The sequence below is a fragment of the Lolium perenne genome, chromosome 2, assembly GCF_019359855.2.
Source record: "Lolium perenne isolate Kyuss_39 chromosome 2, Kyuss_2.0, whole genome shotgun sequence".
Taxonomy (NCBI): domain Eukaryota; kingdom Viridiplantae; phylum Streptophyta; class Magnoliopsida; order Poales; family Poaceae; genus Lolium; species Lolium perenne.
The window spans coordinates 242,311,994-242,336,258 of NC_067245.2; the positions used below are offsets into that span (position 1 = coordinate 242,311,994).

Below are 24,265 nucleotides of genomic sequence, written 5' to 3' on the forward strand. Positions count from 1 at the left end.
AGAGCATGCAAGATCATAAACAATACATAGATGATAAATTGATAATCAACATAACATAGCATTCCATATTCATCGGATCCCAACAAACGCAACATGTAGCATTACAAATAGATGATCTTGATCATGTTAGGCAGCTCACAAGATCCGACAATGATAGCACAATGAGGAGAAGACAACCATCTAGCTACTGCTATGGACCCATAGTCCAGGGGTGAACTACTCACACATCACTCCGGAGGCGACCATGGCGGTGAAGAGTCCTCCGGGAGATGATTCCCCTCTCCGGCAGGGTGCCGGAGGCGATCTCCTGAATCCCCCGAGATGGGATTGGCGGCGGTGGCGTCTCTGGAAGGTTTTCCGTATCGTGGCTCTCGGTACTGGGATATTCTCGACGAAGGCTTTAAGTAGGCGGAAGGGTAGGTCAGGGGGCGCCACGAGGGGCCCACACGCTAGGGCGGCGCGGCCCAAGCCCTGGCCGCGCGGCCCTGGCGTGTCGTCGCCTCGTCGCCCCACTTCGTTTCCCTTTCGGACTTCTGGAAGCTTCGTGGAAAAATAAAACACTGGACGTTGATTTCGTCCAATTCCGAGAATATTTCCTTACTAGGATTTCTGAAACCAAAACAGCAGAAAACAGCAACTGACTCTTCAGCATCTTGTTAATAGGTTAGTGCCGGAAAATGCATAAATATGACATAAAGTCTTTACGATTATATTCCAGTTGGTCGTACGTCGTACAACGCATTTGGTGAAGGAGATTGGGAACATCCTCACCATTAAATCTAATTTTAACCCCTCCGCTCAATATCCGCCCGTCAGATCCACTCCTTGCTGTGTTACGATAGGAGCGCTGGAATCACGGCAAAAGAAAACGACCAGATCTGAGAAAAGAAAAACATACCAAACAGAGTATTGAGGATTTAATGTAAAATTAATTATCTTTCCAGAATACTCTCCACATGCCACGGGGCATTGAATGTAATCCTCCCTCCCTGCTCTCTCTACGTCTCCCTTGTTTCTCCAATCTACCAGACTTGGACGCCTCGTCGGCAAGAACGAGGGCCGGCGGCGGTGGCTCTCATGCGAATAAGCAAGTCCGGGGCGGAGGGAACCAGGGGCAGCCGAGCGGGTCCAGTATCTCGCAGGGTCAGGGGCGGGTGTGGCGGCTCGCAAGAGCGACGGCGGTGGGAAACCGAGGCAGGTGCTGCGGCGATGGTTCGCAGGCCGGCGCGGCCGCGAGAATCAGGAAGGGTGGCGGCGGAAATCAGGTAGGCGGTCCATGTCCACTCCGATTTGGCGTCCTTCCCCATCCGATTTGGCCTCCTTCCTCTCCAATTTTGCAAGGTGAAAAGAACTGTGCTGCATATGGTCATGTTTACTCCAATTTGACCAGGGGATCTGCTTTTCATTTAATATGATTAGAGAAGAGCACATATACACGAGAGATGTACATATATTATCATGAATTAGTAGTTATTACTTTAGGTGAATCATGTCTTGCCTTCTATGTGATATACGGGTCGCTGTCACCGTCTCCCCATTCCAGGGGAGCTGCCGCGCCGCCACCCCAAGGCTCAAAGCTGCACCAGAGAGATGGCGTTGGCTGGCTCATCCGCTGCTACCACATCAGCATCGATACCTACTCCTTCCAATGGCCGCGGTTCCGTCCGCATTCTCTCTAATATATCCTACATATATACCCTCCATATATTGTTTAGATTGATTCATGGGCTAATTAAATTCAATCATGTCTTGTTCCGTTCGTTTGCAGGCCATAAGGTGAGCCTACCATTTTCTTCCTGCTGCTCTTCCATACACGAATACTTGGGATGGGATAACGTAGCTCCAATTCAATATACAGTAATTTTGATGATATTTATGTCTGACCATATGGGACTATGAAGACCCTAAAATAATTTTTCCTGCTGAGCTACTTGAAGACCAAAGCAATTGCACATGGAACATTTCGTATATGTAATTTACCTTGTCTAATTTCATTTGTTACAATAGACTGTACTGTTCTACAATTTCCATTTTATATCACATGGGTGGGGTTCTTTCAGCCGTATCATGCCCTCTTAAGTGCGTCAAATGTCTGGCTACCGGAATAATATATATTTTGCCTTACCTTGAAGGTTATCCTGTATGGGTGCATCATCATCCTCTCTGGAGAATGGTGCATGAAGATATCTAAAAATCTTCCTGCATCATTTGATTCAAATTTTTGTTTATTTAAGTTTGCATACTTTATTTTCGAATCTCCCTCAATCCGGTAGCGCATGCTAGCTATTACATATGTTGTTCTTACATTTTTTTGGAATAGCTTTGTTTTACTTGCCTTAGATCATTATTTATTATAGTACTTTTATAGTTAATTTTGTGCACGGTCTATAGCTTCCTTTATTTTCTAATCAATGCAGCTATGAATTACCATTTGATGTGATCCTAACAATTTATGACATAGCCTTAATAAATCAAGACTTACCTTTCAGAAATTCCCTGGCTCCACGGTGATTGATGAGGCCAAGGGTCTTTAAAATCCATCAATTATAAACTGCTTCTTTGTTTCTAAAATGACTCGCTTCTTAATTGGGGAATAGCATGGCTCTGATTAAAACACTTATTCTGCATTTTCTTCAGGTATTATATAGTGTCCTCAAAGGCCATTTTATGATGACAAGGTGTCTACCACTAGAAGGCATTCCTATGCAGAACGAACTATCTGAACTATGAGTGTAGATGCCCTTCTACATGATATGAGTTGTCGAGCCACTAGATGAGCTTCTTTCTATTTGCAAGGGAGCAGGTGATTTGCGAGCAAGTATGTACCTTCATAATATTATAGACGGATCCATCTAATTAGTTTCTTGGGTGACATTCTTTTTGTGCCGTCACAAACATATTTAACTTTCACTTGTGAAAACTGCGTATTGTGTGCTTTGTAGTTGGTTGATGTCCCGAGCATAGTTAACTAGAAATTGCCACATATATTGTGATAACCATCTGCTTCTTTGGCTCTTGGGGTCCTATGTTAGCATTGTCATATATTCTTATAGTTTATCTCGTAGATCATGTCCAAACCTAATGGGTGATATTCTAGATGTGTTGTGCATATCATGTACGTTTTACGAACAAAATTCTGAACTAAAAAAATGGTCTTAATTAAAAAATCAATTTCTTGAGATATTTTTTTCTATTTTAAATAAAAGGTTGTTATTTTTTGAAGGTAGGTTGTTCAGTGTGGTGAAGATTGCGAGCAAAGAGGAAGGGGGCGAGGTGGTGAAGATGAGGGTGGTGGGTGCTCGTCAACTGTGCATGCCTGTCACCGGTTGGTCTGAGTGGAACTACTGCCGCAATATGCAAGCAGCTCAGGTGTGTCTATGTCCCTCTACATTTTCATTGATGCTCGCCTTGATGTCTGCATTGATTCATGTCATTTCTTGGCCATGCATATGATTTAAATCATATTAAGATAAAGCAAGGAAGGCTAGAAGATGCTCTTCGACAACACTGCGCCCTTCTTGGTCACGAGGTGGAGGCGGTGAAGCTGCTCGGACGGGGCGCGTTAGAGCCCTGGTTGTGGCCAAGCATGGCCAAGAGGGCCTCGGGGGTAGATGCAAAGCGCATAATGGTTGGCCATGTATGGAGTGCGAGGTAGGCCATGTGCATGCCTTATGTTCGTGTGAAAGACATATATTTGTCACGAACTATTTCAATACATCCCATGTTTAGTGCTTATGACTTACCTATTTTACACATGTATAATATAATGTACCTCTACAAGTAGAGCCTCACTCCTCACTTTACTTATTTCTCCTATTGATAGTACATGAATAGTTTCTTGATGCTAACTAGCTCAAATTGGAATTTGTGATGTACATTTCGAAGGGATGCATAAGTGTTGTCGGGTCTACCCAAGTTAACACCAAACACGGGCTTTTTACTCCGCGAATGGAATAGGTTGTTTCTAATCCTAGAATTCTTGTCTGCCGATTTCCTGTGATCCTATCCTAAACTTTCTTATTGACATGTTATATGTTAAGTTCTCTTTAATTAAAATTTTAAAACTGGTATAATGCAATGCTATCATATTGCAGGAAAGCTCATCCAGATGGTGATTTATTCATGTGCCTTCCTCTTGTAATTGGTCAACACATCCTAGATTTTTGTCATGGCAATTCCTACATACGTATGGCATCTTCTAATAAATTATCTAAACTCAGAGCCCAACAAATATCCATACCCTTTTTATGCAGGTGTCTAATAGATTTCTACATATTACAAGAATAGGAGGCAGTACAAGAATTGTGTAATCATGTTCATGTCTATTGTCTTATTAAATTCGAATTCCAAGGTTTCTTCGTAGTTTCAAAGAATAAGGACCATCGATATGAACTCTCTTTATCTGCCTATACTCTTTATTGATGTGTTCTTCCATGAAGGTTATAATGTGAACAAGAGCAATACCAAGAGCTGCTCCATTTGGTATGACTAGAAGTCAAAATTGATCTCTATTAAGTTTTCAAAATTTTAATATGAACGTAATAATAAAAACTAGAATGATTCAACGCTTGATTGTGGACTTGTAAATCTGCCATATTATGGCTTTTTGATTTTTATCTTCTGTACAGCAAACGTACACTATGTAATCTTGCTTGACAGTTAAATGTTTGTAAATCATGTAATATGTTGTTGGACGCATGGAATGTAAGGTGGTCGTACTTTACTTTAAGTCGAGTCTAGCTGAAGAGAAATGTTGTAGAAACACGTCACATTACATGCTTCACTATAAACCCGTCAAGACTGAAGAGCATGATGATTGTTGAAAAAATAAAATAGGTTAAAATGTGTCAGTGTGAGGTTAATGCTTTGATTTTTATTTCCATCGAGAAGCTTAGGATAGTGCCCAGATGAAACCAATGACACGGCATGCGGTGCAAAGATAACGATGCTACATGTCAAGGAAATCTGTTAAACCTAGGAACACATGAGCATTTAGTTTTACTCTTGCTTCAGATAGGACTGCCAGCATAATCTTAGTACTCAGTGATAAATAATGGTCGGTTGCTTTCTGTGTATAAGATGTCCGATTATACATTTTTTACAGATTACGCCTAACTATTTTTTGTTATATTATTTTGGATATTACATTACATGTGTCACAAGACACTTCTTGAAAAAATCCGTAGCAACGCACGGGCATTTAACTAGTATGTATAAAATATGTGTATATCATCAATAAAGTAGCATGGAACATAAGAAATTATCGATACGTTGGAGACGTATCAATGGATGAAACATCTGTATTATGCTTTTGTATTTGTTCTAACCACTAATTTAAACCATGCAAGGAGTGCATTTTATACGTACGCCAGCCTGGATTTTATTAATATGGAATTTTTTTTGCTCCTGATAAATTGACCAATGACGGGCTCATATATGTGTTTTCACAGTTGTCAACATATGACCCGTCACTGTGAAATTACTACTGACATTCAAAAATGAAAAGCAGATATCATTGGTGAGCCGCAAAGGAAGTAGACAACAAAATGCAGGCGTCGATGGTAACCTAGTAATGACGTTGCAAGACAAAATGCAGTCGTCTATGATATACAACTATATAAAAGTTGATCAGATTAGCTCCTCCATATCGTTTTGAGCACTGTAGAAGTGCAATTTATCTTCTCCTTTCTCCAATCTCTGCCTCACGCGTGTCCCTGACTTGGCTCTGCCTTTTTTTTCTCACTTTTCTTTTAGGGACGAGCAGGTTACCGGCTACCGGCTGAGGTGCTTTTCGTGAGTCTCCTGATCTTTGGGTGAAGTTGCCTCCTAATAGTCTAATAACGTGGCATTTTTTGAGAAACGTGGCAGTTTCCTGCTAGCCCACCAGTTATTATAGAGATATTTCTGGACGTTTCTGGGTAACTAGACTGCATCTCTATCTTCTCCAGGTTCACGCCCCACCGCTCACCCCCGCATCGTAACCGACCTCCACAGCCGGCTGAGAAACCGGCGCCGCCCTCCGTACTTCTTCTTTATCCTCTCCGGAGTACGGCAGCTCCATGGGCGACCGCTTTCTCCTCCAGAAGCGAGACCCAGCGCCCATCCCCAAGGTTCTCCGCTCGAGACGGACGGTACCATGGCGGCGAGATCAACCTGAAGCTCCTCATCTTCCGTCTCCTAGGGTACACATGACATCAACCACATCTTCCCTTCCCTTTGCTTAATTTAATTTCTCTCATGTGCAATAGCCTTCTATCTTCACAGATGCGGCATGTCAGATGCACGTATGTGCTACATGATCGATTAAGATGTGGCGTGGGGGGTTGCTGGTCGCGGCATGGGGTGTTCTGGGGACAAATCCAACATGGTGGAGCATCCGTGCAGCGAGAGGAACAAGGAGCACGCTGCACTGTCTGGTTGATTAGATCAGTCGCCGAGGTGAGGCTGTTTCCCCTGTGTCCACCATCCTTCTTCATTTTTCGTTCTTTTCGGTTGTGGCTTCGATCTTATTCTTCTTTTCAGCAGCAGAGATTTGGCAATGGCGAAGGAGCAGCAGACCACTCTGTGGGCAACGAGGAGTTGCGTAACGTCTGCCCAATAACAGGAAGGAGGGTGTCGCCCGTTTGGCAGCCTGGCCGACCAGCAGCGCCGGCCGGCCACAAGGACGGAGAGGTGGCTTTCTGCGGGTCAAGTTTTGCGTAACATGCCAGCAAGAGGAAGGAGGGTGGCGCCCGTTTGGCAGCCTGGCCGACCAGCAGCGCCGGCTGGCCACAAGGACGGAGAGGTGGCTTTCTGCGGGTGTCTGCTGCTGCAAGTTCGCTGTACGGTCGGTTTATTTGGCTGGTGAGGAACCCTAATTTCCTTGGGTCAAGTTGGCTGTACGATCGGTTTATTTGGCTGGTGAGGAACCCTAATTTCCTTGGGTCCATCCAGTGTCATATCCATTGAGTTTGTTGGTGCACCTTCTCCTTGCAGCTAACAGCAGGACCGCTTGGGAAAACATAATAAGGAGGAGTAGAACATGTGTTGCAGGTACACAGGTTCTATATTTTTCTGTTGTCATGTTCTGAGTAGGAGTAGGACATTTGTCTTGCAGCTGTTTGTGTTTATGCCTAAATGGAAAAAAGGAATTTGTCTAGAAAAGAACAAGTCATGACAGTGTTGCCGATGGTGCTTATTGCTTATTACATGTTTAGAATGCAGAATTTCTAATATTTTCTCCGCTATGCCAAGTTGTTGATGTTCATGTGTTTTAGTTTGCTATTGTTTCGGGCCATCTAAAAACACACCTTAGTTTTGATAATTTGTTTATGATTAACCATCCAGACTTCTACAAACAGAGCTCCATGTCTTACCTTCCTGGGAGCTCTTCCAGGAGGCCTGGAAGATATACAAAAACGTATTCAGCTGGATGCTACTCATCTGATGGGTTATATGCCTAAGCGAAGGTTCAAGCCCTGGTGCAGAATTATGAAAGTGTTCTTTTTTTTTGCCTGGATTATAGAAGTGCTATCGCAACATACATTGAGTTACCTTTCTACCCAGCTTTTTGCCTTCTTGATATTATAACATAGGCTCACCTTTCTTTTTGTTGGAATAGATGTACAACACGCGTTTAGAAGTCTAACTGCAGTGATGTTGGCAGGGACCATTAAAACGACATTTTGGCTTTCCCTATTGATGTATGCATGTGTCTGGCTCAAGAATATCGAGGTACTTAATTGAGATGAAAAGAAAATCTCTATGTTTAGTTTTCCAGTTCATTTTCCACTGGAAACATCACAAAACACTACTGCTTGGTTTTAGTTTTATTTTGGGTCCCTTAATTAACAAAAGGTTATTTTGAATTTCCAAATTATGATCAGATGTTTGTGACCTGGGATTGTGTATTTTTTTTCCTGCATATTCTTCTGTTCATATCCATTTGATGCAGGAAAATACTTACTTCATGCAATTCTTATTACAAATTTATGGAGTCCTCTTCCGTCGAGCTTATTGTCCAGTTTTTCCCCACATTTAACTGCCGAAGTTCCGATTTTGCCCAGATGAAATAGCAAGTGCAAGTGTGCACTGCTCGAATTGTTCATATATGTTGATGCTGTCCTAGATGGGGCTCTTCCCGTTTAAGTATCATTACGGTAATCTCCCGGATCCTACTTTTCTTGGTTGTTTCTATTAAGCTGCACATACTGAAGTTGGACTCTTAAATTTAATTGGGCTCAACTCAACAAATCTGCAGCAGACGGTTATGCTTACTCACTCCTCAACCTATCTATGAGAGCTAAAGTGGCCTAACGAATTTTGTTCACACAGGAAAGGCATATGGCCAATGCTTAGTTTCATGTACATTGTAAGGCACCATCCTGACGGCTGTCTTCCCTAGCTGTATCTTTTCTACTGCGTGTAATTCTGCATATTTGCAATGCATGGGTGTGCAAAGAGTTGCATTTATTTTTCCTGTTTTTATGTTCCAATTCCGAATGGAACACGCCATCTACATAATGTATTGTTTTAACTCGATCCTTTTGAAACTGGTACTTACAGGTTCCCAGCACGTAGTTGCATCTATGCTGTTTGTTCTATTTTAATCTCTTCGATTTTCTTTTTTTTTTTCGAGAGTGCGCCAAAGGCGCACCATATCTTTATAGAAGGTAGCAAAACAATTTACAAGAGACGGATAGGGTTGCGAACAACCCCACCGAGAGACACCCACGCACACCTACGCCTACTCTCGCGGCACTATCGCTCTCCCTCCAACTCTCGCCGTCTCCCAAAGTTTGAATTCCTCCAGGATGCTGGTGACAATTTGTGTAGAATTTCGCTGCGCACTTGTGTTACCGAATACCCTTGCGTTCCTTTGCTTCCAAAGGGTCCAGGAAGCTAGAATCACTAGGGTATCGAACCGCTTCCGATCTTGCTTCCTCACTCGGCCTCTCGCCTTATCCCACCAGGCGCGGATGGATTCCTCGTACTGTGGCGTCAAACTCCCAAGCCCAAACTCCCTTAAACATCCATGCCAAACAACTCTGGAGTGAGGGCAATGTACCAGGATGTGATCCACCGTATCTTCCGCTTGTAGGCAGGTATAGCAAGGTTCGGTGTTCGCGGCTAGACCATGTCGAAACCTCCTGTCCGCTGTCCAGAGGCGACGTTTGAGCGCAAGCCATATGAAGATTTTGCATTTGAGAGGGGCAAAGGTTTTCCAGATCTGCTTGTGGTTTCCATCGAGCGTCCTTCCCTGGCAAAGCAAGTTGTACGTGCTTTTCGCTGTGTAGACCCCAGACTCCGTGCCTTTCCAGGTTACTTGATCGGCCACGTTCACGTTTCTCTCCACGTTGTCCAAGACTTCCCAGAGCTGGACACATTGGATGCAGATCTCAACCGACATCAAGTCCGCCGGAATGTCAGCGATCCAGGCGTTGTTTATCAGGGCTTCCGACGCAGTCCTACTGTTTCTGCGTCTCGTCGGCACCACCTCCACCACCGCGGGCGCAAGATCATAGATAGAGCGGCCCTGGATCCACCTGTCCTTCCAAAATAGGATACTCCTGCCATCCCCAAGGATGAACTGAACGCAGCTTTGGAAGACATCAAGCACCTTACTGTCGGTCTTAAGGTTTAGCCCCTGCCAGGGTTTTAGGGGGTCCGTGCGCCTCAGCCACTCCCATCTCACGCGCAGCGCTAGTCCTTGGAGCCGTAGGTCCTTGACCCCTAAACCTCCGTGGCAAAAGGGCTGACAGATGGAGTCCCAGGCCACCAGGCACTGCCCGCCGTGGACTTCTTTTTTCCCAGCCCAAAAGAACGCACGGAGCCATTTATTGATCTCCTCAAGGATCCAAACTGGAGCGTCCTCAACCAGTAGCTGGTGGATTGGTCGAGCCGCCACCACCGATTTGATGAGCGTCAACCTCCCCGCCCTCGTGATCATCCCCTTTTGCCAGGCCGGGACGCAATGCAGCACACCATCCAGAAGAGGCTGCCATTCCGCCTTGGTTAGCGGGCGTAGGGCGAGTTTGAGCCCGAGATATTTTATGGGGAAGTTTGCAAGTTCACAGCCACGGCGGACAAAATTGAGTTCATCAGGGAGCTCACGGAGAGAAGGGCCCTCTGCCCAGGACCTTGGCTAGTCGTGGGTGACTTCAACATGATCATGTTTGCGTCCGAAAAGAATAATGATTCACTCGACAGAAACATGATGGCTAGGTTCAGAGCGTTCGCTCAAGAGTTGCAGTTAAAGGACTTATACATGCACGGAAGGGCCTACACCTGGAGCAACGAGAGGGCTACGCCCACGTTTTCGCGTATTGACAGAGCGATGGTTTCAGTCGATTGGGACCTACAGAACCCAGATGCAATGCTCCAGGCCCTCTCCTCCTCCGCCTCGGATCACGCGCCGCTACTGCTATCTCTGAATACATCCTTCCGACCGAAGAAGCGCTTCAAGTTTGAATGTTTCTGGCTTAAACTCGAAGGATTTGAGGAAGCGGTGAAGGAAGCCTGGCAATGCGATAATTCTATCATTGACCCTTTCAGAAGATTAGACGCCCTCTTTCGTAACGCAGCGGTGTACCTACAATCCTGGGGACAAAAGAAAAGCGGTAACATCAAACTCCAACTCGCAGTGGCAAATCTGATCATATTCAGGTTTGATGCGGTACAGGAGCGACGGGTGCTGACGCCTGGCGAATGTTGGCTCCGGAAAACCCTTAAACACACGGTGCTGGGGCTTGCATCCCTGGAGAGAACCATTGCGCGGCAGCGATCGAGGATTAGATGGCTGAAGGACGGAGATGCGAATACGAAGCTGTTTCACGCTGTGGCCAATGGAAGACGGACTAAAAACTACATTGCCTCTATCCGTGTGGGGAACGACACCATTACCGATCAGGAGGGAAAAGTGGAGGCCTTCTCCAGGGCGTTTGCCGGGCTTCTAGGCAACATACAGTGCAGAGATCACGGGCTTGATCTGGCGTACTTAAATTTGAATCCCAGAGACTTGCATGCTTTGGAATCCCCGTTTTCTGAGGAGGAGGTTTGGCAAACTATCAAGGAGATGCCTGCCGATAGGGCACCTGGGCCGGACGGATTCATAGGGGCTTTTTACCAGCATGCTTGGAGCGTCATCAAGCGGGACATCATGGCCGGTATCCTTAAGCTTGCGGTGGGAGACGGCAGGGGGTTCGCTAGGCTAAATCGCGCCCTCATTACACTTATCCCCAAACGACAGGAGGCGCAGGATGTTGGGGATTTCAGGCCCATAAGCTTGGTACACAGTTTCTCCAAGCTTTTCTCGAAACTCATTGCAAACCGCTTGAGGGGAAGACTTGGGGAATTGGTGAGCGTCAACCAGTCTGCTTTTGTGCGGGGTCGATCTTTGCATGATAACTTCGTCCTTGTCCGACAAGTTGCAAGACGTATCAATCAAAGGAAAAAGGCCGGGGTTTTGCTCAAATTAGACCTGGCGAGAGCTTTTGATTCAATCTCCTGGGGCTTTCTCTTCGAAGTGCTGCGACGAATGGGTTTTGGAGAGTTGTTCCTCAAATGGATTGCCGTGTTACTCTACACAGCGAACACAAAGGTGCTTGTCAATGGTGAGCCAGGGGCTCGGATTCAGCACGCGAGAGGGCTAAGGCAGGGGGACCCCACCTCCCCAATGCTTTTCGTGCTCGGCATGGAGGTACTCAGTAAGATTATGGCACGAGCAGTGGATGAGCAGATCTTCGGGGACTTGGCGGGCATAACTGCGATCCAGCGCGTATCGGTATACGCAGACGATGTCGTGGTTTTCTTCAAACCAGAGGCTCACGAAATTGTGGCGATCAAATCAATCCTGGGCATCTTTGGTGAGGCATCCGGACTTAAAGTGAATTACAACAAGACAACAGCCACTATTATCAGAGGAGACCTGGAAGTGGGGACGATGGTGAAGGAGAGGCTGGGCTGTGAACTTGCAATCTCTTCGATTTTCACTTACAAACCAGAGTACTAACAAATGGTTTCACCGGAATGAACAAAATAATTGTATGCATGATTCAGGGTATTACTACTGTTCCGTTTCTCTAGCTTTTGCTCATTTGTCGGTGGTAACCGTAATGGGACACCAGAGGAAAAGATAACGCACCAGCCACTGATGACTGAATCTATGCTAGCTGACGCTTCTCCTCATCTGCCCGTAGTTCACCGCATATCTTTCCCCGCCGCATATTCTCGCTCACGTCGCGAACTGCACTAGCGACCGCATAAAGCCGCTCCATCGCCACCCTCCGCCCCGGGATGGCAAAACGCCTACGCTGGCGAGCGGTCCAGCTGCAGGTCGTGTGAGCCCGACGTCATGCCAACAGTGGTGTCGGAATAAACTCTTGGGTGAAACTTCTAGAAAAATTTGCAAACAGGGATGCACAAAGGCTATTTATGTTTTCAAACAGATAGTTTTGTCAAGTGTAAACAACTCAGACAGGTTTGCTGTGCATACATCTTAAATGAACTAATGTTATATTTCACTGTCTCACATAATCCATATTTCGTACTTAACTAAGAGGCGTTCATGTCAAAACAGGTAGTAGGATTGACTTAAATACTTTTAACTATGTGTCGGCAAGAACATGTAACCTTGGTAGTCCTTTTCACATGTCTGGTAATCAGAAAACCAGCGAACAACAAGTCAACCAGAACAATTACAATATACTTTGATGTTAACAGCGAGCCAACAACTGATTTACCTATACTTGCCAACATGTCAAATTAATTCAAACCAATTCAGAAAAGCTATACCGTTTCAGATTAAACACAAGTTTTGCTAACTATGAAAAATTAGGGGGCAAGTAGTAAAGATAGCCAAATCTGACAACCCAGGTACCTTATCTTCTTTGTTAGTTAGTGGGTCGGGTACTGACAAGTGACCAAATCATTCTATGTAAACGGATTCCTACGACCAAACGGCAGCTACAGCTTGGCATCCAGAAATTGCTAGAGAAATTGCAAAGCAGCATACACATTCTGGGCCAACAACAAAACTAGATCAAGCACATAATAGAGAAGGAAGAGAAACAGTACCAGAAAATCTCCCCTTGCTCACCCAATGCGACTGGTGGTGATGTGGCAATCCCGGCTGGAGACAGTCGTGGCCACCGACTCTCTTCGAACATTCGGCCCAGTGCCGGCAGGATGAAAGGAGTCGCGGTTGCTACCGCCAAGTATGCAACTGTGCTGGATCAAGCTGCATCCAGTGTTTCGCTGCACTTCGTCCGACCGCTGCTGATGCAACGGATCCTCAGCTCCGCCGGGTGTGTGGCGGCTTTGCTTCGACCGAAGCGTAGCCGCCGGCTTGCCTTCTATGGCACACTTCTCCAGTGCCTTTCAGTCCGGCTAGCACGACCCGTTCCCGTCCTACTCGGGTTAGGCTTTGACGGGACAGCGCGGCAGGCCGCGAGGAGGCAACTCGGCTGGGGGGCACCGTGGAGCAGGCCGGGGAGAGCGCCAACTACAGGCCAGCTCCAGCTATTTGGCGATGACGGCATCAAATCGAGGGCAGCGCCACCGCAAAGCTTTTTTTTTTTTGAGATGGAAACCGAAATTCCATTAACTGGTGAGCACAGCAATGTCGCTGGCCACTAAACCTTGTACAAATTCAGGAACACCGTCCGGCCATACGGCTGAGGACTCATGCCCTAAACTCATACCGTACGTCGCTAATGCGTCCGCTACTTTATTACAAGCCCGTGGGCAAAACATGATTGAGAAACTAGAGAAATTCAAACTAGCAAAACATCTTATTTCTCGGAATAGATGTCCATTCACTGACAGGTCGTAAGCATTTGTCGTAATGGCTTGTACCAGTTTTTGAGAGTCCGTCTCCACCTGGATCTTGCTTATTCCCCAGTAGCTCGACCACTGAATGCCAGTTAAACAAGCTATTGCTTCAGCCTGTAATGCATCGTAGACGAAGGGCAGTGAACCAGCACCTGCAGCTACCGCTTCTCCATTGACATTTCGGACTACAAACAGAGCTTGGCAAGGCTTCTCACTAACTTTTGTAAAGAATTGCTCAAATTCATCAGCTGTTTCGCTGATCAGGCGGAGCAACTGATCTTCAGAGTTTCCTTTCTCCCCTGCAACTATTCTATTTCTGTCCTTCCACCGCCACCAAAGTAGGGAAATGGACCGCAGTTTTTGATCATGTCGTAATTGCAGAATATGTGAGATTACTTCCTTCGGACCTGTACATTCTACTAACTTTTTCCGTACCTCCTCCAAGTGTGTTTTTCTCCACAAACTTTTAACACTTTTGCACCGTAGAAACAGGTGGCAGCCATCTTCATTCAGTCGCTTGCAAAGTGGACAGATAGGATCGATTTCCATCCCACGTCGTTGCAGACTGAGTCGGAGCGGCAGGCTATTATGGGCAATGCGCCATAGAAACTGGCGAACTTTTGGCGTACACTCAACCCTCCAGATTTCCTTCCACTGAAAACCATGTTGTGGCTCTGAACATCCTTGTTGTCCATGCAGAACATCAGCTAACTGTCTATGCAGACGATATGCCGATTTTACACTGAACAATCCTTTGTCATCAAAGTGCCACGCCCATTCATCCTCAATGTCCTCAAACAATGGTATAGTTAAAATTATGGCAGCATCTTGCTCGCAGAAAATATCACGGACTAAAACTTTGTCCCAAGTGCCATCTACAGGGTCCATAAGCTCACTGACCTTGTTCACAATTGCATGGCCTCTAGCAGTAATTGGTCGGCGGCTCCATTCTCTCGGTAACCAAGGATCATGCCAGATATCAATAGTTGTCCCGTCTCCAACCCTCCTGATGACACCTTGGCGCAAGAGATCGATACCCTTAAGTATACTTCGCCAAGCATAAGAAATTCCAGCCTTACATTCAGCCTCAAAAATGGAGCAGTCCGGGAAATACCGAGCCTTCATCACCCGAGCACACAAGGAGTTTGGGTTTGTAAGCAACCTCCAGGCCTGTTTCGCCAACATGGCAAGATTGAACGAATACAAATCCTTGTATCCCAGACCCCCTGTCTCCTTCGGTGTCGTAAGCTTCTCCCAACCAATCCAGTGAATCTTATTCTCCTTATCTTGGCTAGCCCAAAAGAACCTACTGACCATACTATTAATCTGATCACATAGTCCTTTAGTGATATCGAAACATGTCATAGCAAACACCGGAATTGCTTGTGCACAAGCCTTAATAAGAATTTCCTTGCCAACTCTTGACAACATTTTCTCTTTCCAGCCTTGGATAGCTTTCCAGATTTTATCCTTAATGTAAGCAAACGTTTTTGATCTTGATTTTCCCACATAGACCGGCAGTCCCAAGTACTTGCCATTTCTTCCTTCACATCTAACACCCAGCGCGGACATCATTTGATCTCTATCCCTTCTCGGTGTGTTCTTGCTGAAAACAATGGATGATTTGTCCACGTTAATAGTCTGCCCCGAGCAAACCTCGTATAAGTTTAGGATATTCCGCAAATGAGACGAACTTTCCTCTGAAACTTTCAGGAGAATTAAAGAATCATCTGCGAACAACAAATGGTTAAAACTCGGTGCGCCTGGACAAATTTTAATCCCTTCCAAACTCCCATCCTGGTCAGCTTGATTCAACATGCTAGAGAATGCTTCAGCACATATAAGAAAAAGATATGGGGATATAGGGTCCCCCTGCCGAAGTCCTCTTCCGGGAATCACCTCCTCCGTGAGTGAACCATTCAACTTAAATCTATATTTGACTGAAGAGCAACACTTCATAATCAAAGCTATCCACCTTTCATCGAACCCCATCCTCCTCATCATGTTCTCCAAGAAATGCCACTCAACGCGGTCATATGCCTTACTCATATCAAGCTTTAATGCTGCATAGCCTGTAGATCCACTTCTCTTATTTTGCATATAGTGATTCACTTCATATGCAAGCAAAATGTTATCTGTTATCAACCGTCCCGGTACAAAGGCGCTCTGATTTGGCGCAATGATCTCCTCGAGGATGAGCTTGAGCCTATTTGCCAGGACTTTTGAAACAAGCTTGTATACAACATTGCATAAACTTATAGGTCGCAGATCTTTCATTTGCTCCGGATTTTTTACCTTAGGGATGAGAGCCACATTGGTTTCGTTCCATTCAGCTGGGAGATCACCACCACGCAAGACTTGAAGGACTTCATCAGTCACCCGATCACCAATAATATCCCAAAACCGTTTGTAGAAAACAGCTGGCATGCCATCGGGGCCTGGCGCCTTGAGATCCCCAATACAATTGAGCGCATCCTTCACCTCCTCCCGTGTGAATTGATCCGCAAAGCTTGACAGAGAAAGCGAGAGAAAGGGGAATTGGTACTTCGGGAGAAACAAGTCTACGAGAGACGGAGAGAGAGAGAGTGGGGTGGGGCGCTACCCGTACACGTGTGATGTCTCTTATGCGCATGTTCAGGTAAAATGGAACAGATAGAGTACGACTAACTAGCTTTGTGGGTATTCATGCCTGCGCATGTCCAGTATGACAATGTGTCTACGCAAAAACAGAGCTACCAGACTCATTTTTCCTCATACGGCTGATTCAAAATATCGTCGAGGAATTCAGCCATTTATTGATGTTAACGAAAATTGTTACTTCGGTAAAGGATCTCATTGCACCTACAGTATTGTATAAACGATGATCTGTTTGTAATTCAAAACTGTTACTGAGTGATTCTTTGTATTATGACTCCTACGCAGTGCCATTTTATTTTCGTTTCAAAAAGATGGAAACAAAAAAGATTGTGCTGCAGCGCGAGCTTTCACATATACAAGGAATCAATCTTTTGCATAATTAAACAACATAGCATGTCTTACCTTAACAACATTCACCATCCAAATCATACTTGACGTGCGGACAAATTAATTCAATACATGAAAACAACTCTATTCTTTGCCTCCATGTCAAACACAACATAATCCACGTTCCATTATAAAATCAACACAAAGCTTCATACATATAGTATGCAACCACGGGCGCGGCGTGCCGCCGCGCCAAGGCTTACTAGTAAGCTATTAATGACAATAGAAAAAGAATGCAGGCGTCAGTGGTTGTCAACAATTGACGAGAAAAAATTCCACGGCTAGTCAGTGGTAGGTTACTAATGACAGGTTCCACAGGTAGGTGTCCGTCTCTGTAAATCACGAAAATGACGGTGCGTAAACATAATAAACTGTCACTAGTCACATATGAATAACGGTCTTATTTAATATGTTCAGATGTTGTCGCTTCGACCGTCACCGTTTTATTTCTCGTGAACACTAGTCACCAGATGAATGACTTACCGGTGATGGTCGACAATCCATTTTATTGTCACTAGTTAGCCTAACTGCCGACGTAATAATTGCCCGCCAGAGGTGTGGGATTACCAGTGACACTATAAACGCTCACCTCGATCTTCAGTAGAGCGGAAAAAACGCTCGTCACTAGTAAGCCTTTTTGTCGTAGTGGTGGAGACGTTGGAGAAGGTAGAGATCTCTCCGGCGGAGGCTTCAGCGTAGTTTCCCCCTCCAATCTTCACTGGTTCTGGCTCTGTTTTAGTGTTTCGATGTTTCTGCTCCACCTCTCTCGAGGAAGCCTCGGAAAGTCCTTTATATAGAGGTTTTCAGGTCTCAGACGGAGTCCATGGGAGAAAAAATCAAACGCATCAGACGACCGAGTAGGGAAAGAGCAGGGGTGGTGCGCCCACCTCAACTGCACGTGCCACCTGGGCTCTTTTGGCCCTTCTGGCCTTTCTTGTGAGGTACATGTTCTTCAGGTGCTTCCCTCGATGAAATATTGACATCCCCAAAGTCATAGCTCAATTTGACTTTGTTTAGTTCCCTGAAAGCAAAAAACAAATACACAAAATAGGGTTTTCCTGTCCTGCAGGGCTATAACCAAAATAAAGGAGATCATTAGTAAATCCTCGTAAATTAATATAAAACATGGATATGACATCATATATGTTGAAAATATGTGGCAGTATGTGTCAACAAACTATAAAGTTCATGCATGCATTTTACATGATTCACTTGTCCCGGAGGGCCTCTTTTCCCATCACTCTGGAATCTTCTTGCCAAGGTCACGCGTCAGGTGGGACCTTCCCCCATAGACTCCGTCGGGGTCCCGCGAACCTCTTCATGGGTCCACTCGACGGGATCCGAGGACCCTCAGGATACATGGATATGACACCCGGGGGCGCAGAGAGGGGACTAGTATCTAAGAATAGCTACTGCTAAATTAATCCGATAAAAAAATTCAGAGCCACGTTCAATTTTGTTTACTATATTTGGTATACCCTTCTAAGAATAAGGGATGATTTAAAAAAAAACTTGAGAATCACCACTCTTAATGACAGAATGATCACCATCAAAAAATTAATGACATTACAATATATGCACTTTAAATGACAATAAAAATAAAAATATACTGCTAGTTATTTTTGGTAGGCGTAGTATCATGTGTAATTGAATGTTTATCTCCACACTACCTATTTTTGGTATTAGGGGAATCCCGTTTAATATATTTGTGTATTGTGTGGATGGGGAGAGCAAGAACCTAGATGTTTTGATCTGAAAACACTCAATCTCCTACACGAGAGCCAAGTTTGGATTCACTATCGGCATGGCCAAGTCCATGAAAAATTTCCATGCACTAGCCTTATTGTATGTGCTTCTTCTCATGTACTTTGCTACCCATGCACAATGTAAGTGTAGGATACTATGTAATTTCCCTACTTGTGCTGATTTGTGCTCTTTCCATTGTTATTCTTCTGATCTCAGCTGCTCGTGGACTGGTTGTCTATAAGCTTATTTTTCTTTGGCAGTGCATCAATAATTTTTTCTAGATGATCGTGTTTTGCTTGTTGTTTGATTGATGAATTATTTCTTAGTCAGCAATAATAAAAGATTTTTATAAGATCAGTAATGCAATATTCTCTATTCCCTAGGCCAAATAAAGGAAGATGTGGATAATGAGAAGATCAATTTACCTGGAGGACTATGCTCCTATAAAGTAAAACTTCGACCATGTGGTCACGGGTATTGCTTCTGCTGTTTGGCAAAGAATATCTGCTATAAGACAATGGATATTTGCAAGGAAGAATGTACGAAAAAATCTTATTCCAGCAGACTAGCGCCTGGAAACAATCCTCCTTTGCCCTCCCATAAGATCTAAAAATATGATATTGGTTTGTTAAGTAAAAAATAAGTTATGAAATTTATATGCAGATGACAATCATTGTTGATTAAGAATCAAAAATATAGTTGTTGCAGTATATAAGCAACACTTATTTCTATCTTCCAATGCTACATATCGGATGTTAATTATTTATTTCTATCCTCCGACTTCTAAGATGGATATCGCTACTGAAAAAAAATGCCTATAGACGTAACAAGATCCGTTGCGCACAATCGAAAGTACCCATAGCATTGGAGGATATTAAAAAATGCCACTGATAGTAGGTCAGAGGCTGGTCTACGTAGCGCGTACCAGTGACACACAAAATAGAATTATCCTTGGTACTTACTTCACAAGCGGACCTATTGGGCTGAAAAATCGGTGATCGTGGACTATTTCTGGGCATCACGGCTATAGGACACAAGAATGACGACTGGGCGTGTCAATCATGATAGGTATAACATCGACTAGATTTTGATGCGCGCCTTGGCGCGCGACCCCGGTAGTACGCATCAACGATCGTTTACAGATACTCTTCGTAATAAGTTTTCTTAGGTTTTACAATAAGTTGCCAAACATATGCCATGAGCACCTAAAAGAACCAAAAATAAGAAACAATGAGATTTGAAAAACACGTTATACATCTGAGAATTGCTTTTGAAGAGTCCAAATGATTGCTCCCACCATCCATCTATGAAGATTTAACATTTGACGGTAAAAGTTAATGGTGAACTAATATCCATCAACAGACTGGATCAATGTGTTGATGTTTCCCTATTGGACCTGAGATATTTTCAATGACGGACCAAACAAGCTAACACAAGAATGATGCAAGCAATTAAAGGAAGAGCATCATTGTTCACGGATCCAAACACTCGTCTGAACCAAAATTATTTGAATGCACAACTGTAGAGCAAAAGAATCCACTTTAGGTCCTGAAGAATAACCCCAAATTGCAATATGACTCACTTTAGCTTTCTGTTACTTCAGGGAAAGGTATCAACATCGATAGTATAAACTCTGGGACTTTTTTTTATTAGCCGCTAATCTGAAGAAGATAGAACAACCTGAGGAGTATATGCTGGCATCTTGCACCACAACTGAACCATGAAGACAGAACTCAGAAGCACTGCTGAAGACTTAAACTATGGGCTTATTATGTCAATTGGATAGGCTGGCACAGATTAGTTAAATCAAAGCTCCAGGCTACACAAAGCTCAATAACAACATTCCGATATTACTGAAAAGGCAATTAGGCAAAGGCATACCATGCCATCTCAATAGGAACTTTCTGATGTAAATGGTCTTGGATTTTACGCTTCTTTAATTTCTAAATCTCTTCAAGCTTAGTTCACATGTTGCAAATGGACCAGAATAGTTTTTCTCAAATGTTGGAAATGGTCACATGTGTTTAATAGAGCATCTGAAAATCACACAAGTAATTTAGTGAAAATATCTGAAAAGCACGCATGTTGTGTTATCTTGCTTGTTTAATAAACAAATGATGAGTCGTACTGACATGCATTTCAGATAGTAAATGTGTGAATCATGAGCATTCTTGCAGATTGTTAATCCAAAGTGCAACAAAAAGATATCAAAAACTAAATGGTTGGTCTGGCCTACCTTTAGGCTTTAGATACAACTGAACAGAGCAAATCTGCGAAGAACCAAAGTATCAAACACCAGCAAGTCCATCCAGCCGGCCCTGTCGAGGTCCAACGACTTGCTACTGAAACCTTCTCCTGCAAACCTGAAGCAAGCTGAAAAGATTAAAAGCATGTGTAGCTCATTTTGAATGCCTAAATGCTTCAGTGCATACGTACATCTCAACTCAGTCAATATTGTTTTGGGGCAGAAAGGGAAGACCCTAAGGAGATATATATACTCCAAATGTTTCTAATAGATCTTAACGATCTCTTTAAACATAGCTTGTTATTGCCAAATATAATAATCTTTAGCTAAAATTTAAAATGCAATGACTCATTTCCAAGACACCACCAAATCAAGCTATTCAAAATACTTCGGGCAAAAGCAAATAGGTGAGTAAATTTATGAAACCATGTATCTTAGGAGTAGGATCCTGTATATTCTTATCTTGCAATTGGCATACATTTGATGGGCGAGCAGAAACTATTTCTTTCCCCTGCAATATCACAAATATATGCATTAACAAACGACCATCGGAGGCATTAACTTCAAATGGCTAGCAGATATATCTGAAAACCATAGAGTTAATCCAATGATGGAAACATCACATGGTGACCTTGGATTCAATTATTAACACATAACAATACTTGTATTTGGATATAGCTCCTTCGTTAAGAAACGAAACTCTACACTACCTGACAGTACTTGTCCTAGCATTCAATTCTTGCCAATTACTGCTGATTAGAAAACCATATGTAAACAAAAATGGTACGTTTTAGATTATTGCTAGACCTGCAACAATATTTGTGCGACTATGCTACCCTTGAAATTGTTAAATTTGTATTATGCATCTTGCCTAGTATGAAACAAACAAATACACCTTGTAAAAATTATGGGTCTGGCTCATTTCTGAAAATGCAACACACCAACACGCTGGTGAGTGTAAGTGAATCATTTGTCAAGAGCTATAATTTTATACTTTTAATCTGACTTTTTTTAAAGTAGGATGTTCTGAATTGCATCTGAACTATATGAGGCTCACCAGATACATGTATTTCAGAATTTTCCCATAGATCTGCCTATTTATCTTCTCTTCTCTTCTCCTCGCCAAGCGAAATTAAATCACATATCTCATCATCTGCCAAAAAAAACATATATCTCTCAGTGCATAGTTAAAACATAAACAATCTTGAATCATTAGATATCTTATGAACCACTACTTTACGATCAAACTCAGCATTGAAGAGAATATATATTACCTTACAATGAAGCGTTCAAATCCAAAATTTCCGGGATGCAGACATCTTGTTATCCCTGCAAGGAATTTGCAAAAATAACAGTTAATAGATAACTATGATAATACATATTTAGTTCCTTTCCATCTCCACCTTTGATAAGTATAGTATCTGCGGGTTTTCATTATGTTGGCAAAGTTAATCTAATTCATCATCGGGAAATGCTAAAATAGCCAGTTCAGCCAAAAATACTCGAGCAATGGGATTGTATGCAAGATACAGTGAGCGCACCACAATAGTATTGATAAACAGAAGATTAACACGATTTCCTACACGGTTTGGATCCAATGAAAATAAAGGCTCAAGAAAATAGAACCAGTAGCTACCTATGGGTGCTTATATGCACAAAACAGTTTATTTTACATGAGGAAGGGTAAAAACATCATGATGTTAGAATAGGATAATTAATTATTAGGGAGAGGAAAATTTATTTATACAAGCTTGGTGATGTGCAGCAATTTTTTGTTGTATAAATCAGTTGTTAGATGAAATAATCAGAAGGCACCATAGATAAACTTACCTGACTAAATTCAGTTGGAAGATCAGATAAAATTTCAAACCATACGCACTATTTTGAAAAAGGGTACCATTTACTGTGTTTACCTGTAGAGAGTTAATAGGACTACATCACATAAGCAAATCGAGCGTGATAAGAGAACAAGACAACCTGAGAAGCAGAACATGCATCCATCAGGACATGAACATCAGTATATATACTGTAGCTAAATTCATAGTTTCTTCTGACCTATATCAAGAAACACTAAGTAATACACAAAGCTAGATTCATAGCAAGAAGTATATAGCATATCAATTATGAACTCTAAAGTAGAAGACATATGACATGCTTTATCTGACAGACAAAATCAGCTACAATTCTGAGTATTAGACACAGGGTATGTCCTGGACTCCCAACTCTGCAAGACCTGACAAAAGATGTGACCATATCAGAGACTAAACCACATAAATAGCAAAGGACAGCAATTCCTGCAGTAAGCAAGAGGACAAAGCTCTCCTCAATGAAAACAAAGAAATAAAAAAAGAGACTTTGTATGGGCTAAGAACAAATTGCACAGACGGACCATATTGATCTAGACAAATAGACTAAACATAAAAGAAAAAGGATCTAATCTACAGATCTGTGAACAGACAAAACAAGACATAACACAGAATGGCGAGCATGTACAGGATGAGAAACTGGAGGCAACATCATTATTGCAACCAAAACTGAAGAAAAATCAGTAGGAAAAGGCATATGAAAAACCAGTCATGCTGCAAGATTACCTAAGTTGGTTCAACACCACAAGGAAGCCCCGGACAGGTGGCCACTGGGAGCCCCGCCATCTATAACCTCCTAGCATATCACAATTTGATTGCTGACTTGCATCCACATAACTTTGGATAGCCAGTAAAAGTTCTGATTAAGTTTTCAGCCAGAAGGGGGTAGACTCCGAGGCTGGAGACATGCGGAAAACCAGAGAATAAAAGTAAAGCTTGAGAACAGAGATAACTACTAAAGCCCCATAACAGACATTCTTCTTGTGGTCGTATCTCGCGGGAAAGGAAATTAATTTATCAAATACCAGTTTATGGATAAAATCATCATGAAGCTGTGCGCCTGATATACACATTACAATTGCCCTATTTGTCATTGAAAATTATATGTCTTATCTTAGTTCATTCTTGTCAGCATAGACCCATGTAATACAAAAGAATAATATCTAGACATGGTTCAATCTTCTTGATGTTAAAAATGCATGGCTCCTCTGCAATTATTTCAGACGAGAAACACCAAATAGTGGAAACAATAATCCGAGCGAAATGCCATAAAAATGGTGCTCATGATAACCAATAGGAAAAACATATGCGTGTCATCCTATGGGAAAAAAAGCAGATCTCAAAATTAAAGAGAACCAATAGTGTAAAGAAACTACCAGCAACAAATTGCATGCAAGAATTTTTAGTTCGCCATCACTGATCTTTTTTGTTTCATTAATACCTCCTATCAATCGAATGGTTAATGCTCTCTTTTTCTCTGATACATCTCTCCTAAAAATTGAATAGTTCGTAGGAGACCGAAATACACATATCAGTGACCATGTTTAAGTTTTCTTTTCTTATCTAGAGATCATTG

The 24,265-nt window shown here is 43.1% G+C and overlaps 1 protein-coding gene and 2 long non-coding RNA genes across 36 annotated transcripts; 2 read left to right on the forward strand and 1 right to left on the reverse strand.

Annotated features, from left to right (window-relative positions):
- Positions 1–937: 937 nt before the first annotated feature.
- Positions 938–8,554, forward strand: LOC127335422 (uncharacterized). Of its 33 annotated transcripts, XM_071826576.1 has the most exons (12): positions 943–1,265; positions 1,544–1,657; positions 1,769–1,971; positions 2,638–2,818; positions 3,224–3,369; positions 3,470–3,651; positions 5,755–5,793; positions 5,949–6,182; positions 6,265–6,438; positions 6,523–7,032; positions 7,327–7,713; positions 7,934–8,554. In XM_071826576.1, the coding sequence occupies exons 5-9, from the start codon at positions 3,283–3,285 to the stop codon at positions 6,305–6,307; spliced, it is 585 nt and encodes a 194-aa protein (XP_071682677.1). In that variant the 5' UTR covers positions 943–1,265; positions 1,544–1,657; positions 1,769–1,971; positions 2,638–2,818; positions 3,224–3,282; the 3' UTR covers positions 6,308–6,438; positions 6,523–7,032; positions 7,327–7,713; positions 7,934–8,554. The 33 variants fall into 33 exon arrangements, 28 of the variants coding, with proteins under 28 accessions (XP_071682677.1, XP_071682675.1, XP_071682688.1 ...); XR_011752494.1 differs by adding an exon at positions 3,886–3,957 and having other exon boundaries at positions 938–1,971; positions 4,095–5,793; XM_071826574.1 differs by having other exon boundaries at positions 943–1,971; positions 7,934–8,138; positions 8,240–8,554.
- A 10,029-nt stretch (positions 8,555–18,583) lies between these two features.
- Positions 18,584–19,273, forward strand: LOC127330544 (uncharacterized). The gene is made up of 2 exons (XR_007869315.2): positions 18,584–18,719; positions 18,963–19,273. It is a non-coding gene; the product is annotated as an uncharacterized lncRNA (long non-coding RNA).
- Positions 19,274–20,085: 812 nt separating this feature from the next.
- On the reverse strand, positions 20,086–22,850 carry LOC127335423 (uncharacterized). 2 transcript variants are annotated; one of them, XR_007872769.2, is made up of 4 exons: positions 22,738–22,850; positions 22,099–22,153; positions 21,882–21,977; positions 20,086–21,335 (listed from the first exon to the last, which is right to left on the reverse strand). It is a non-coding gene; the product is annotated as an uncharacterized lncRNA (long non-coding RNA). The 2 variants fall into 2 exon arrangements; XR_011751090.1 differs by having other exon boundaries at positions 22,655–22,841.
- Positions 22,851–24,265: the final 1,415 nt, after the last annotated feature.

What these genes read in the sequence shown, in the direction of transcription:
- LOC127335422 (XM_071826566.1), top strand. Translation starts at nt 3,283, where the DNA reads ATGAGGGTGGTGGGTGCTCGTCAACTGTGCATGCCTGTCACCGGTTGG. An exon ending in GCAATATGCAAGCAGCTCAG is followed by an intron (nt 3,370 to 3,469) that starts GTGTGTCTATGT and finishes AATCATATTAAG; the next exon opens with ATAAAGCAAGGAAGGCTAGA. An exon ending in TACCGGCTGAGGTGCTTTTC is followed by an intron (nt 5,794 to 5,948) that starts GTGAGTCTCCTG and finishes TATCTTCTCCAG; the next exon opens with GTTCACGCCCCACCGCTCAC.